Source organism: Labrus mixtus, chromosome 15 (assembly GCF_963584025.1).
Source record: "Labrus mixtus chromosome 15, fLabMix1.1, whole genome shotgun sequence".
Lineage (NCBI taxonomy): Eukaryota > Metazoa > Chordata > Actinopteri > Labriformes > Labridae > Labrus > Labrus mixtus.
Window position 1 is genome coordinate 9036509 of NC_083626.1, and position 15507 is coordinate 9052015.

At 42.8% G+C, this 15507-nt stretch overlaps 2 protein-coding genes across 2 annotated transcripts; one reads left to right on the forward strand and one right to left on the reverse strand.

Moving 5' to 3' along the window:
• LOC132990351 (keratin, type II cytoskeletal 8-like) overlaps window positions 1-15507 on the reverse strand; it is a 232406-nt gene that overhangs the window by 80807 nt on the left and 136092 nt on the right.
• Window positions 1803-13591, forward strand: efhd2 (EF-hand domain family, member D2). Of its 2 annotated transcripts, XM_061058589.1 has the most exons (5): window positions 1804-1965; window positions 2068-2371; window positions 6904-7051; window positions 7150-7284; window positions 9905-13591. In XM_061058589.1, the coding sequence occupies exons 2-5, from the start codon at window positions 2085-2087 to the stop codon at window positions 10034-10036; spliced, it is 702 nt and encodes a 233-aa protein (XP_060914572.1). In that variant the 5' UTR covers window positions 1804-1965; window positions 2068-2084; the 3' UTR covers window positions 10037-13591. The 2 variants fall into 2 exon arrangements, with proteins under 2 accessions (XP_060914571.1, XP_060914572.1); XM_061058588.1 differs by having other exon boundaries at window positions 1803-2371.

The following is a 15507-nucleotide window of genomic DNA, read 5'->3' on the forward strand; positions in this document are numbered from 1 at the left end:
TGGACCTTTTGAGTTTTCTTATTGCCTAAGTACGAACTAGTGTTGTAGGCAAGCCCATGCTAACTGAGACCTAGACATACCCGAGACCGGAGTGCTCCAAGACCGAGACAGGGCGAGACCAAAACCAGACCAAGACCATGAATATCAATGAAAAATCATCAACTTGGCCTTATGCGGGGGAAAGGAATGAAACTGCAAATGAATTGAAATTGTTTGTTATTTTAGAAAGAGGCGTTTTCCTTCTTATCACATCAATGACGTGGAAAATAACCTATCCGTAAGGGTCTTCACTGGTCTTGATTTAAAATCCAGTAAATCCACGTTTCCTTCTCAGGTTCAGCTCAGTTTGAAATCCACAGAGTACATTTACAAAACTCTGCCATAACAGCTGTTGTCACTCCAACAGCTGTCAGGAAATACAGGAATTTGAGCAGAGTGTAATCCCACTTTGTACCACATGATGGTGCTCTTGTCATACAGAAAAGTAGAGATGAAAGCATGTAGCCTAGGTAATTATTTACTTTACTTGGAATGTAAATGTGAAGTTTTAAGAATAGGCAGGATCCTCAGCTTGCAAGAAAACAAACTATTCATGCAACTTTCTATCTATTTTTCATGTAAAACTATTTTAAAAAAGGGCAATTGTTTGACTCCTAAAGTTGCTTGTGACTTGTACAGTAAGAAGCCCCTGAAGTCCCCAAAAAAATAACAAGATTTTTTACTTTTTGGGGACTTCAGGGGCTCCTTAATACGTAAAATGTAATGTAAAAAGACATACACATACATTTACAATATGACAAAATAAGGCACATTATTTACATACCAGCATTAAAAGCACAGCATTAGGGCCGGCCCGTGGCATAGGCTGTATAGGCAAATGCTTAATAATTAATTGTTTTATGCCCTTGCCTTCTGATTATTTATATCTAATAGCATGCCTGCATTGTGTGCAAGACGTCCTCACTGAATAGATATTTGTTCATGGTGTAGGTGGGGGTGTAAGGCTCAGGAAAACGTTTTTGGATATGCTGAAAAAATATGCTGTTTTTTCAGTTCAGGGATTGAATGTCCAGCTGAAATCTTGCCTAGGGCACCAAGTTGGTCAGGGACATGGTCTGCATTTAGGGATCCGTTCAAATGTATTTAAATATTCAAACAATAAGTGCATGCTGAAAAGGTCTTTGATAGAAACCATCCTCCTTTTTATGTTATCGATGATGAAATCCACACTGCATTTTATTTGCTAAAAAATAGGCTACATTGAATTTATCTGAAACTAACATGAGGCTGTGGGAATTTTCTCTCTGCAGTGAGGGATCAGCAACAATAAAATACATTTTCAGAATGGACTGATGTACACAACAACCAACACACTTATATTATAATTATATATTGAGATTAAAAATGAAGCAGTAACATACAAAAAAAAATCAGTCTATGCTGCAGACACATGCTAATCACTTTTGCAAGGTAACAGACTTCACCACTACACCTGTAGCGGTTTATTTGCATGCTGTGTGTTTTTTTGTGTGCGCGCGTGTGTGCGCGTGCGTGCGTGTGTGTGCGTGTGTGTGTGTGTGTGTGTGTGTGTGTGTGTGTGTGCGTGTGTGTGCGTGTGTGTGTGTGTGTGCGTGTGTGTGTGTGTGTGTGTGTGTGTGCGTGTGTGTGTGTGCGTGTGTGTGTGCGTGTGTGTGTGTGTGTGTGTGTGTGTGTGTGTGTGTGTGTGTGTGTGTGTGTGTCTTTAAAAGGCGTGGCCACAGCGTGACAGCGCCACACAATGATACGCAGCTAATGAGCCAATGTACTACATCCTGGAGTGGAGGCATTTGTCTGAACTTGGAGCTTGATCCCCGGAAATCAAAACAAAGCGTCAGAGAGGCTTTTAGATCCGTGGCTGATTCGCTTCGGCTTTTTGACACAGACTCCCCCCACACAGGATATTACAGTGTTTTTGGGGGTAGGAGGGTTAGAGAGGGAACAGAAGGCTGTCTTTAAGTCTGGACGCTGACGCCTCCTCTACTGTAAAACCTTAGTTATCCGAATAACGCCCTCCCTTTTCATTATCAGACACCCAGTTTTGAAAAATGGCCACAGACGAGCTCACGTCCAAGCTCAGCCGTCGGCTCCAGATCGAGGAAGGAGAGGAGGAACCGGTGGCCGTGGACGGCTCCGGGCAGGAGAACGGGTCTGAGGAGAAGTCGACCACGGCCAACGCGGACTCGGAGCTGGGCAAGAAGCTGCAGCGGCGAGAGGAGCTGAACGAGGGGCAGGGGGAGCACATGCAGCCCAGCATGAAGGTGTTCAACCCTTACACCGAGTTCAAAGAGTTCTCCCGACATCAGATCAAAGACATGGAGAAGATGTTCAAAATGTGAGTGTGTTTCTGCTCCTGTGCCTAATCCCCTTTTCATCTAATGTCAGTCTTAACAGGGAAGTAACCATCACATTGCTCATATAAGGAAGTGGTGTTGGCAGGTTGCTCTTATACGTCACAAGTGGGAAAAAAGGTGCAAAAAAAATCACAAAAAATAAATGACATAAAATGTAAACACAGGTGAGGAAGCGATGGTGTTATTGTTGGACTATCAAAATAAAAGCTTTAAGAACTTTACTAAGAGAACTAATGGTAGGATACTAGTGGTGAGATAAATGCTTTGTAGGTTGTAATTTTTTATAATATATGTTTATATGTAAGAGTTATATTTAAGTAAATACCTTCACTGTTCCTGTCAAGTCTGTTGTTCTCATGGGTTTCTGTAGCTTGAGGGACTGCAGGGCGGGGGCATTATGCAGGTCAGGAAAACAGTCTTTCTTTGTGATAAGGATGTTGCAGTATTTATAGTTTAAAGTCATGGACCTCGTGTGTTATTTATGATACATATGATACACGTTATCGTCCCCTTGGGGAAATTTGTCTGAGACTGAAATTCAGCTGGTTCCAGAGTAATATAAGCAGACATAATCCACATGTTTACAGAGAAGTAGTGTTGTAGTCAAGACCACACTAACAGAGACCAAGATATATCCGAGACCAGAGGGCTCAGAGACCGAGACAAGACCAAGACATTGACACCAAGGCATTGAGAGAGTCGAGACTGAGACCAAGGCAGGGCGAGACAGAGACGAGACCAAGACCATAAATATCACTGTAAAATCATCAACTTGGGCGTGTCACTCACTTAGATCGTAACACCGGGAAGGTTGCGCCCGTATCCGGCGGAATGAAACTACAAATTAATTAAAGTACTTTGTTCTTTTAGAAAGAGGTGTTTTCCTTCGAATCACAGTAATGACGTGGAATAACAGCCAATCAGTGGCGGTCTTGATTTAAAATCCGGAGTCCGCCCAGTCAGAGACCGAGACGAGACCGAGTAAAAATGCTTTTGATTCTGAGACGAGACCGAGACCGTAAGTAGGTGGTCTCGAGACCGATTTCAAAAACACAACAACTGTTGTATTATAATATATTTTTAGTTTGTGAAAAACTATTTTTAAAAAAACATCCAGATTTGTAAAAAACAAAAACAGATTGATGAAGCTTTGCATATCATGTATTTTACATCAGAATCTAAAGACAAATGAAAGGCCCAGGTGAGGGTGTGGTGGAAACCAGCAAGAGGACTTAAACAGGTTAATGTGAAACTATAGAAACAACCTGAATATCAGATTTTACATCTGGAAGTGCAGAAATCGAGTTATTCATGACCACAGATTATGGAGGGAGATCCTCAGAAACCGACTGTTCTGTTGTTGTTTTTGGTCGGATCCTTTTTAACCACAATCTTCTGTTAGCTAAACTCAAAGTCCAGATCAGCTGCTCTACACTTAACCCTTTAAAACAACACGTCAACGCTTTCACAGTAATAACCACTCGACGTTGTCTGTGATGTCCTGTCCCTGAGAAATGACCTGTGAAGGTCGTACCAGAAGTGAAACTGTCAACTTTTTAATGATAACATCAGCTTAGGTCAAAGTGACGCGTCAAGTGTTGAACTTCTCTCTATGAGTGAGGGTGGCAGAAAACTTTTCTGAGAACTTATGATTTCCTGAAGAGATTTCCTTTCTCTGACTCGATCGGAAGCAGTAAAATATTCACATTGACACCAAACACTTTGGAGAAATAATCGGTTGTGACAAGCCGCGTATCGCATCGAGTCACTCCCGTCCGATCGATAGTGGGGGCTAATCAAAAAGATTTTACATGTACTGATGTCATCGGGGAGATTTCCAACCATTACATCTAATTTTCAGAAGCAGCCACCAAACTCTGTGTGTCGTTTTGTAAACATAAAATCCTCCTTTCAGAAATTTCAGATTTTTTCATTTTGGGCACTGAGGGCGGAAACTTACAACAACAACACATGATATTCTGTGCATTTATTTTGGATAAACAATTAGTTGGTTTTAGTCCACAACAACTTCTCAATTCAAGAGCTGGAGATTTAACAAGTTTTGATGTATACTGGCGAGCTGATATTATTATGGATGGATGTTTCTCTGCACTTCTAGTTGAATCAGTGGTCGATGTCGGTACCTGTGTGGTGTAATAATGGTCACTGCTGAAGCTGTCACTGTTTCATTTGTATCCCCTCACAGCGTTGGCTTTAGTGGGACGTCCATTGTGCTGACTGGTTGTTAAGTCTCCTTTCAGAGTGAGTCAGGCTCCTCGACTGAATCACAGCTGAACGGCAGGAATTCAGGGTGGGCAAACGTTCAATATGACGCCTTGTTACAGCGAGCTGTCGGTGTGGGCGGTGGGCACTGGTGACATGAGTGTTTATTGTACCTCTTGTTGACCACCTCCTCTTCCTTACAATGCACTCAGAAAGTTTTTGAATCGCAGACACAGCGTTAACGCTTCATAAAACATGGCCGTCGATGTGAAAATGTAAATGTAAGTATTTTTTTGCGTCTCTATCTTGTAACACGTCATTCTGAAACAAAGACTCATCTGTGTATTCTGCTCGTCATATGGCCTTGGCGGTTTTTTTTTTCTAGCGGCCTGCAGTGAAAGAAACAATTCCTCAGATTGACTCTGAGCTTTTGTTATCACATGTACACCACTTGTGGCTGTCTCTGCCCAGATTCTTCAGCTTCCTAGTCGAGTTCAGGCCTGTCCACGCCTCTGAAATCCATCACTCGCAAAATCCTCTTTTTACAGCCTCTCCAAAAGGCTTCAGACAAAATCAGGCAGGGACCGTTTGAGAATGTATCTTCTGAGTTACATCCAAAGTATGCTTTCTCTTTTTAAACATACTATGAGAACACAGAGCTGGAGAGGAGAAGGGATATAATACGTGTAGGAGAACACATTTTTTGGGTGTTTTGCAGATTTTAATACCTGACCAGTCAGCACAGGAAGTAGGAGGGAGTGGAGCTTCACCAGATACAAGTTTAAAAATTGCAGTGGCGGCTGCTTTGAATCGGAGAAATAAGATATCGAGCAGCTTCCTTCATGGGAAAACTCTGGGAAAATCTGCCTCTCTTTGCTTTTTTTTCCCCCCTCTGGGGTTCCTTTAGAAAACAAACTTCCCAAAATAGAAGTTTTGGAGCTGTGCCAAGAAGAGGGAGAGAGGTGCATGGAAAAAGTTGCAGAAAAGATATTAAAGATGGCTCGCTGTAAAATATAATCAGGTAAACGTTTATCTGATCCGCGGCCGGATGTAGAGTTGATAAGGTGTGTGAATCAGTGGGTCAATAATTAGATAATTGGCAGACTTTTTGAACACAAAGGGGAGTATTCAGGAAGAAATTAGCTGTCCCAGGCCAAAAGTGTCTGCCAAAAGAGGAAATGCAATCTGATCGACTCTGACTTCCTCTGCTGTGAACACACAGAGCTGACAGCCAATTCTCTCTGTGCTAAACTTACCTAGCGTTAGAGAAAGCTGAAACTTAAAGATCCCAGATTCTCCTCAAGTTCACCTTTCATGATGTCACCTCCTTATTTATCTGATTCTGGCATCATTAAAAGCCTCATTTCAGCCTCTGCCTGAAACACTTTGTTTCAGCTACTGTCTCTTTAAGGCCCCCCCCCTCCCCACTTGCCCACTCTCTTCTGATTGGCCAGCTCTCTGGAAGCCTTCTAGGAGACAGACCGCTGCAGGGCTGCCAGTGGAGGGCAGCTCTCCAGCGCTGGCAGAAGAGAGTCTATGTAAGAGGATTGTTCATATCAGGAAACGATCTTGTAATTTCCAGAACAACTCGTTTAGCGCCCTCTGCAGACTCATCCTGGGATTATTCCCAACACACATTTACCTCATGATCTGAAACGTTGTCCATGTTTAGTTTGGGCACCCAGCATTGTAACACTACATGTGAGTTTTAAAACGGGGATCAGCATCATAGGTCAACTCTGAGTTAACACAAAGGGAACTGTTACACTGATACGGTGTATCTAAAGATGAAGGTCTCCACCGGGGCTGCCAGGAGGAGACCTTATACTTTGTCTTTCAGATTAGATCACTGAAGTTTAGTGTGTTTTTCTACAATCAGGTCTCCTCAGGTTGTATCAACATATCAGTTCACCTGATCACTGATACTCGTTCTTGAGCCGTCTGATCGGCCTTCTTTCAAAAAGTGAGTTCCGGAAACTCGTCGTCACAGCAGAGAAATTACAGAGGAAACAAAACAAAAGCAGAACTCAAATTCTCTTCTGGGAAACGGGTTTTATTTGTTCAGAAGGGAGTGGTTTTTCAAAACTGTAATCAATGAGCTCTGTGTATTATCCAGAATAACTTATTTTAATGCTAGGACCGTTACACACTAAATTATTTTCACTGTCATGGTTCTTGGCAGCTGGCAGGAACAAGATGTATTAAATAAATAAAATAAAATAAATCTAAACTATCTGAAGTGGCCTTAACGAACCAGTTAATGTTTTTTTTTATCTTCATTTGTGTTTAGGTACGATGCAGGGAAAGATAACTACATCGACCTGATGGAGCTGAAGCTGATGATGGAGAAGCTCGGAGCGCCGCAGACACACATGGCCTTAAAGAACATGATCAAGGAGGTGGACGAGGACCTGGACAACAAGCTCAACTTCAGAGAGGTAAAAGATCAACAACAAAAAAAGAGGACCATCGCAGGATGTGTGTGTATCCCTTCAGTATGTTTAAACGCCTCTTGTGTTCTTCCCGTCCTCTTCAGTTCCTGCTGATCTTCAGGAAAGCAGCAGCAGGAGAGCTGGCGGAGGACAGCGGCCTCTGTGTCCTCGCTCGCCTCTCGGAAATCGACGTCTCTGAAGAAGGCGTGAAGGGAGCCAAGACCTTCTTTGAAGCCAAAGTAAGACGCACTGCGAGCTTCTAACAATAAAGACTGTGTGTCAAAACAGTCACAACATTCAAAGAAAGAGGAAGTGTTTCATCATATGAGGTCGGAGTGAAGTATCAGGTTCTGTGAGACTAATCTCTGCCACAGTTTATAGAGGCTGACATTCATTTTCTAAGCAAAGTATTTGATGTAAATGTTGCCAACCTTAATTAGATTATGAAAATATCTCGATAATTTCAGGAGGACTGCTCGCTCCAGGTGAATTCTCCTGATTATATCCTGCTGCGTTCTCACATCAGCTCACTCTGACTTTCTGCAGAATAAATACGAGGAGGCTGGAGGAGAAACTCCGGGTGAAGTCTGAGAGAAAAATGTGGCTATTTGCGTTCACACATGACGCTCCTCCTCCAGTTTTTCAGGAGATTTCCTCAAGTCTGAAATCCCTTTATGTCCCAGTGGGTTTCAAAGTGAAAGCAGCATATATGCAGCCGAAGCTTCAGTCCTCCATTAGTGTCCACACAGGATGCATTAAGGCACAGGACTGAGTGTAGGTTAACCACGTTTAGGTGCTTCAAGCACGACACACAGTCAATAAAGTTACACACAGGAGAAGGTTTACCATCAGCCTTAAACATGAGCTCAGGGTCGCTTATTTCAGAGACTGAAAAAGGACCAAAATGCTTTATTTTGACACTGGATTCACGATACGATTGTCTCACAATTTATTTTACAAAATGAGATTGTAGACAAATGATGAGTGAAACAGATTCCTTTAGGGGCTGCAGACCCGCTTGTCAGTGTGGTTTGGCCTTTTACTCGACAAGGGGAGGTGATTGGAGCTTCTCATTGTGGTGTGAATTAAATGCTGCATCATGTTGGTTGTGATATTTGTGTACTCCTCTGTCTTGTAATATCTGCACACAGTTTTTGTCTCGTCTGTTATCTTCTCACCTCTTTGATTTTCTGTCTTGGGGAAGCCAAAATGCTTCCTCCGATTTAAAGGCTTTATATGTGATTTTTTGATCCAGTAGATGTCGCCCTTGAGCACCAGCATGGAACCAAAACAACTCGCAGTGCATTGTTGTGTTAGCATGCTAATGCTAGCTATCTTTATTGCGCTCGTATCTTCACACTGCATGTAAATTTACCTGAAATGAGCATGATCTAGAAACACAGTTAAGCAGTGAGTACAGTATATTATTCTTCTTTTCTCTAGTCCCTCAATTAAACAACTTTTATACACGAGGGGAGGAGTCAGCCGGCCGTCCTGGAGATGTAAACAAACTGAAGATAGGACTCTGAAAACATCACAGACAGTGGGACTCGGGTGTTACACCCATTGTAGACAGTCATGACTCACAGAGTTATTTTCAGAGGATATACTTGATTTCTATTATATTTAAGTGTGAAAAATCACATATTAAGCCTTTAAAAGACGGTGGTGCGTCCTCAATTTCTAAATCTTGCTCTGCAGCTGCCGACCGTCTCTGCTCTACTTCTCGATTTATCACGATTTTAGGATTCATCTTTACATCCATAGTACACAATAATTCTAATAAATAAATGTATGACATTTTTCAACAGCAAACCAAACCTTAACATTAAAGCCAGGTGTGCTAATGTCATGTCTTATTTAATGACTGACATGCGTGTGTGGAATCACACTTTGTATGGAGCTGCTTCATAAAACGTCAGTGCTCATCACCACTTCAGGAGTTGATTTACAAGCTCCAGCTGTCACTCTAATGAGCACCATCAGTCATTCCACTCATGTTTAGGGTGTGTTAAATGAATGCCATACAAACACTTAGCAGTGAGGCAGCATGCCGAAGCACCGTGAGAGCTGCGACACATCAATGAGCGTAAGCATCAAAGTTAAAAAGACAGCATGTTATGATGAAGTAGTTTGTCCATTTTGTATGCAAATATTTACTCTGTAGAGGCCACTGCAGTGTGGACTGTACTCAAAAGAATAACATGTTCTAAATCCACTCTGATCCTGTATTTGATCATGTCTATAACCCCCTCTATTTCAGCCCTGCTCAGAACAGGCTGTTTCTGTGTCTGTACCTTTAAATATGTAAATGAGCGGTGTCTGACCACACCCCCTCTCTGGAAGGGGATTGGGTGTACTCAGTGCTTTCTCGCTCCATGTCCTATTGTTTACGGTGAGAAGGCAGACTCAGAGGGCAGAACAAACACCTAGCTGTGGGAGTGTCACCCACCTGGGGGAGGGGTCACTGCCCTTTGTGATGTCATGAAGGGAACATCTCCAAACGGCCTGTTTTAGCACACATTTTCTGAAAAGTGGAGCAGGCAAAAGACGGAGAGGATGGACTTTTCTCATCATTGGGGGGTTTGTAGACAGACTAGAGACACATATTAGAGTTAGAGAAACATGGTGAAGTGTGTTTTGCAGAATATGTGACCTTTCAGCGTTATTGGCCGTGTTGGAGCAGGTCCGTTTCAGAATCAATTCATTGTTTTTGAACCCGGATGCAGCTTCCTGTTAGCCCTGAAAGGACATAGATCTTTGAAACTCCCGGTCTATTCTCTACTATTAGCCTCCGACCTCCACTGCTGCGATCTCCATCACCTGACCGCTCTGTGTTTGTGCTTTCCCGTCCGACAGGTCCAGGCCATCAATCAGTCCAACCGGTTTGAGGCGGAGATCCGTGAGGAGCAGGAGGCCAAGAAGAAGCAGGCGGAGGAGCAGAAACAGAGACGTGCTGCTTTTAAAAACCTGCAGCAAGCCTTCAAGTGACCCTCCACCTCTCCTCCCCTCTCCTCTCAGGACCGGTCTCTCTCTGTGCTGCACTAATGCTGTCAGTGTGTCAATATGTGTGTGTGTGTGTGTGTGTGTGTGTGTGTGTGTGTGTGATTGCTTCATGTGTGTCAGGCTGCTGTTGTCCTGAGTCAAACACAGGTTAGTCATTAGTCGAGGATACAAAAGAGGGAGTGCATGATGACAAATCAGCGCCGTCTGTGTTTGTTCAGATTAAAGGGATCTTTGATTATATTACATTCAGCTCAGTTACAATCCAGACAAGTTCAATACAAGTCGATTAATGCAGGCGTTCGAGATAAGCACAGACTGTATGTAAGAAGTCGAGGTAGTTACCGTACATCACTCATTGGTCTTTAGACTGCTGTTTGAAACCGTAACCCGTTAGAACCTGAGGCCGCCTAAAAAAACTTTAATCTTATTTCTCATCGTCTGCAGCCGGTAGAGATTTAAAATTAAAAACATTTTAAAACCCTAAACCCTCCGATTTAACTGAAAAGCATTGCCTTTGCACTTAAGTTCATTCACATTTTTTTTAAATCATCACTAAACAAAAAAAAAAAACAATCCGCGTTGACATTGCATGAGGTCTTAAAGGTATATACACACAAATGTTGCGTCCCGTCTTTGAACTGTGGCAGGGTGTTCAGACATTCCTTCAACTCGATCCTGATTGTTAGCGACACATTCATTAGGAGAGCGCTGCTTTTTTTTATCCATTTGACTCTTAATGGGACCCTCGTTTATAAAATGAACGTCCTGCAGCGTTGAGGAAGACTTGAAAGGGAAGACTGAGACCAGAAACCTGTGAGTAAAATGTTTACTGAGGGAGAAGAATGGTCATTTTCCCCAAGACTTTGTTTTTCATCGAGTGGGGTCACCCCCTGCTGGCCATTATAAATAATGCAGGTTTCACTTGTTGGACCTTGAGGTTACGTCCACTTCTTATATACAGTTTATAACAGTGAGCTGAATAAATGGATCACTATTAAAGGATGTCATTAACCACTGTGTCTCAAACACCAAAGAACCAACTTCTACTTCAACGTTAACCCTTTGAGTGCTGACACACACACAAACATATCAAATACAGAAATGATCGACACTGTGACTTGTGAGAGTTTTCAAACCAGGCTTCGTCATCCATTCAAACTGAATTGCTGTGCAATGTTTTGGCATCTGATAAACCATGAAGAGTAAAGGATCAGCTCCTCCAGTTGGTCTCCCTGATCAGTATACGATTTTCACTTTCACTGCACACGATGCTCGTTGTGGGAAGCTCTCAGTCTGGACACCGTGTGCCTGCTGGCACTTTGGATGTTAAACACAAAAACCTTTAATCCATATATTTGGTGTCCGGTGCTCCTCGGATCATCCTGCTTCCCAAGTTTGGAAATCTTAGGCACATTCACACAAATCAAAATAGTGTGTCCTGTACCATGATTGCCCCCCTATTCAGGTCTCTTTTACTGCTCAGGACTGATCACTGTCGCTCTCTGTGAACAGCTATTCAAGATTTAAATCTTTAATAACATGAAAAAAAAAAATACAACTGTGCAAAAAGAAATGGTGATGCACTTTGTGAATGAACACGTTTTGGCCGTTGACCCTTTTTACTTTCATTGCTACGTTTCCTCTTAATCGTCTGTTTTCTATGTCACCTGATCGAGTCGTGTTCATGAATTCTCTACGGCTTTAAAAGTTGTTGAGTGGGCAGTCGCTCCGTTTTCCAGTCCTGAACTCATTCCCTGATTCTATTGTGATGATTGTTTCAGTGTCCGACCGCAGCTCCTCCTCCTCAGCTGCTGCCTCCATGTGGGCCGACAGCTGCTTCTGAGTCTGCTCGACTTTTTCAAAAATAATGACATCTTCAGTGACACATTAGCAGATGTGTGATCTCCGTCACACATCTTTGTGTTAAATGTCAGACGATGAACAAAAAGCTGAGCTCTTAATTTTGTACTGACAGCTCTGTATTTTTGTACAACGGGGTCGGGGGGGCGGTCAGTTTTGATATTCTTGGTGTGGGATGCTTGTGGACAGTGTTTTGCATGAGCCATGTTTAGGTACTTTTAAAATATATTTTTCTTGTTCTTCTTCTAGTGTTGGCTGTTCTATCTCTCCTATCTAGTCTGTGACATTTCAAACGTCTACTTCAGGTTGCAACGTTAAAAAAAAATCAGTAATCTGGTGGCGAGTTAGCGTTTGTTCAAGAGGCTACTTCCTGGTTCTAAGCAGAGTGGGACAAACGGACATTGATCAGATCAGATAATTGATTTAGTGATCTGTGTTTTCAAACCTTCTCTACCTGATATCCAGAACAACACAACCTGTTGTTGTTTAGTATAAAACAGTTTGCTTCCTGTGATGAAGCTGCAGGTTTGACTCAGATCATCACCTCTGCCACAGAAGCAGCCCCGACCATTCATGGTGTTTTTAAAGCTCGCAGTGTTTCACGTCTGTCTCTGTCGTCTGAATTGTGACCTTTTTTTGGGGGGGGGGGGGGGGGGGAGTGTGTGGACAGAGTGAGTCAGTGTGAAAGGAACAGGAAGTGTGACTTCCTGCAGTGATGTGACATTTTTTTCCCCTCTTTAAAGTGCAACACTGTGATCACATTTTATATCTGAACAAGAAGAGTGTTACTACTACTTCTTCTTCAAAGATGCCAATCAGCTCGATCCTGTGCTCCTGCTGCGTTGTCACATCCTGTCTGTGGGGCTTTTTGTGTCTTCTACCGCCACGGGAAACTATTTTTATATGTCCAGATTTGCACGGTTTGCACGCTGTCCTTATCAAGGGAAAACAGATTTGACCTCTAGAAGTTTGACCACCAAAAAAAAACCAATCATCTTTAAGATCTTTTTGTGCACTGTGCTCAAAGATGTACGCCTGCAATGTGGCCAAATTGTATTTCTGTCAATTTCTTTTTACAGACAGCCGACAAATTCAAACTCATTTTCAAAATAATTCAGAGGACACCTTCTCTCAGGATCCAAAGAAAGTACTGGAGCACACAAATCACTTCAGGGACATTTTGTGAAGTGCAAAGAGAACATTAAATCAAATCCATCCCAGGTCTGAGTTGTCTTCAGAATCCAGACCCAGATAACGTTTGAATGAAGTGATGCATTCTGGGTGTGTAGTGATGAAGCTTCTCCTTGAGTAACTAAAACTAAAGTGTTGACTTCCTAGTTTTTTGCATGCAGATGTTTCTGTGAGGCAGGACTATTTTTTTTAACTCACTTTGATCCACGACTGTTTAAAACCTGCTGTAACGTCTTCCTCACATTCCCTCCCTCGCCTCGTGTTTCAGGGTGTTTTAACTATTTCAGTGTTGCAAAATTAATCTTCCTCGTGTTTCCTGATTTAGCCGCACAGATAGACGACTGTCTTTTTTTCTCCTCCCTTTGTTTCACACTGTGTTGTGTTGTTGTGTTGAATTAATCATATTGATGTATATTTTACAAAATGCAGTTGTACAAATAATTCTAGTCGAGTGATTTCAAACGATAAAAGTAAAGCAGTAATTTTTCACCCTTCTTTGTCCTGTGTGGTTAATTGTTATTGATGATAGACTGTGTGACCTGCAGCTTTAAAGCCTTTAGAAGATATTATTAATAAATGTGATTCTCTTCAAACACACCAGTCAAATATCACGTTTGTGTTGTATCTAAGCAGCGACCTCTGGTGTTTAAAAATGAAGCTGATGCAAAAGTGTGAAATGCTGCAGTTCCTCGAGTGTCCACTAGAGGGTGGCTGCAGGAGAACAGGAAGTCCCATACACACCCATTAAAAAAAAAAAAGTGTTTTTACAGCAGAAACTAAAAAAATTTACAGCCTGGTTCAAAACACGAAAAAGGTCTGATTAGCTCGAGATCAGTCTCTGAAGGTCTCAGTCTCGTCTCGGAATCAAAAGCATTTTTACTCGGTCTTGTCTCAGACTCCAGATTTAAAATTCAAGACCACCAATGATGGCTATTTCTTCAAGTTATTACTGTGATTAGAAGGAAAACGCCTTTTTCTAAAAGAACAAATAACTTCAATTTATTTGTAATTTGATTTTTATCCTCCAGTTACGGCCGCAACCTTCCCGGTGTTACAGTCTACAGTAAGTGAGGGACACGCCCCCTAAACACAAGATGATGATTTTTCAGTGATATTTATGGTCTTGGTCTTGACTCTGTCTCGAATCCTAACTGTCTTGGTCTGGTCTTGGGTATCAATCAATCAATCAAGCTTTATTTATATAGGGTATGTCTTGGTCTCGGTTGGTGTGGTCTTGACTACAACACTACCTCGCGGCCGCACTTACCATTATTAGGACATTATTTTTGTATCTCAGTGTATCATTTCTATAATCAACATATTGATTATCTCGGACACTGCATCATGGTTTTATTATCGTAGGCCAGGTTAGGTATGATGTATTGTATCATATGTTGAGTGACCCTGCGACCCCTGATCGTTACTCCTCGGTCACGTTACAGAGAAACACAGAAAAATGAGCTTTAAAAAGTTTTTTTTAACAAGAGCACACTAAAAAACATATCAGCCAACAATATAGATTGTTATTTTGTTTTTATTTGTTTAAAATGGTATAAAAAAATTAGAAGTTTCTTTAGATATCAGCAATCTTTAAGTTCTCTTCTTTATGCTGAACGCGGCCCTCACACTCTTCACAGCCTGGCTGCAGAACTTTTTGATTCTTCTCAGGCGGCCGACCTTCCCCTCCACGGTAACACCTTCAGCGGGTGAACCATCGGTGTCCTCCTCCGCTGCACCGCCGCTGCTGCTTCTGCTGCTGCTGCTGCTGCTGCTGCTGCCGCTCCCTCCAGGTGGGCTGACTGCTGGTGCTGCTTCATCTGAGTCGCCTCCATCACACAAAGCGTTGTTTGAAACGTCATCACTGGAGCCAGAAGAGGACGATCCTGCGGCGGAAAATGTCTCGACGGGAGCGAGTTTGTCCTCTGAGTCATCCACCTGGACGGCGGCCATTTTGTCATAGGAGTCCTCAACATAAAGGCTCGTGTTCCATTCTGCCTCGAGGTGGACCATGGAGACAAACGGGTGCTTCAGGGCCCTGTCAGGACTGATCCTCTGCCCGGGGTCTGTGTTTAGCAGACACTTCAGCAGACTCACAAAGGCTCTGCGATCCTCCATCTCAATGGACTCCTGAACCTCTGGGATGATTGTGATGAGCTCCTCCAGGGAACTGATTGACCGCTGGCAGATTTTAGGCACCATGCCCGTCTCCAGCTGGTACTCCATCGGAGTCTTCAGCCACCATTTCGGGTAGTCCCAGTAGCGGTTCTCCTTGAAGAACGTCTTAGTGAATCTCCCGGCATCGAGGATGTGGTCGGCCGGCTGACCGACTATTTCTACGACGTTCTTCATCAGCTGGTACTCGCACTGATTCCAAAAGATGTAGTTGGACATGTAGAGCTTCGCCA

Excerpts from the sequence above, each read along its gene's own strand:
- efhd2 (XM_061058588.1), top strand. The coding sequence starts at position 2,085 with ATGGCCACAGACGAGCTCACGTCCAAGCTCAGCCGTCGGCTCCAGATC. Across the intron at positions 2,372-6,903 it reads ATGGAGAAGATGTTCAAAAT|GTACGATGCAGGGAAAGATA; the intron begins GTGAGTGTGTTT and ends ATTTGTGTTTAG. Across the intron at positions 7,052-7,149 it reads ACAAGCTCAACTTCAGAGAG|TTCCTGCTGATCTTCAGGAA; the intron begins GTAAAAGATCAA and ends CGTCCTCTTCAG.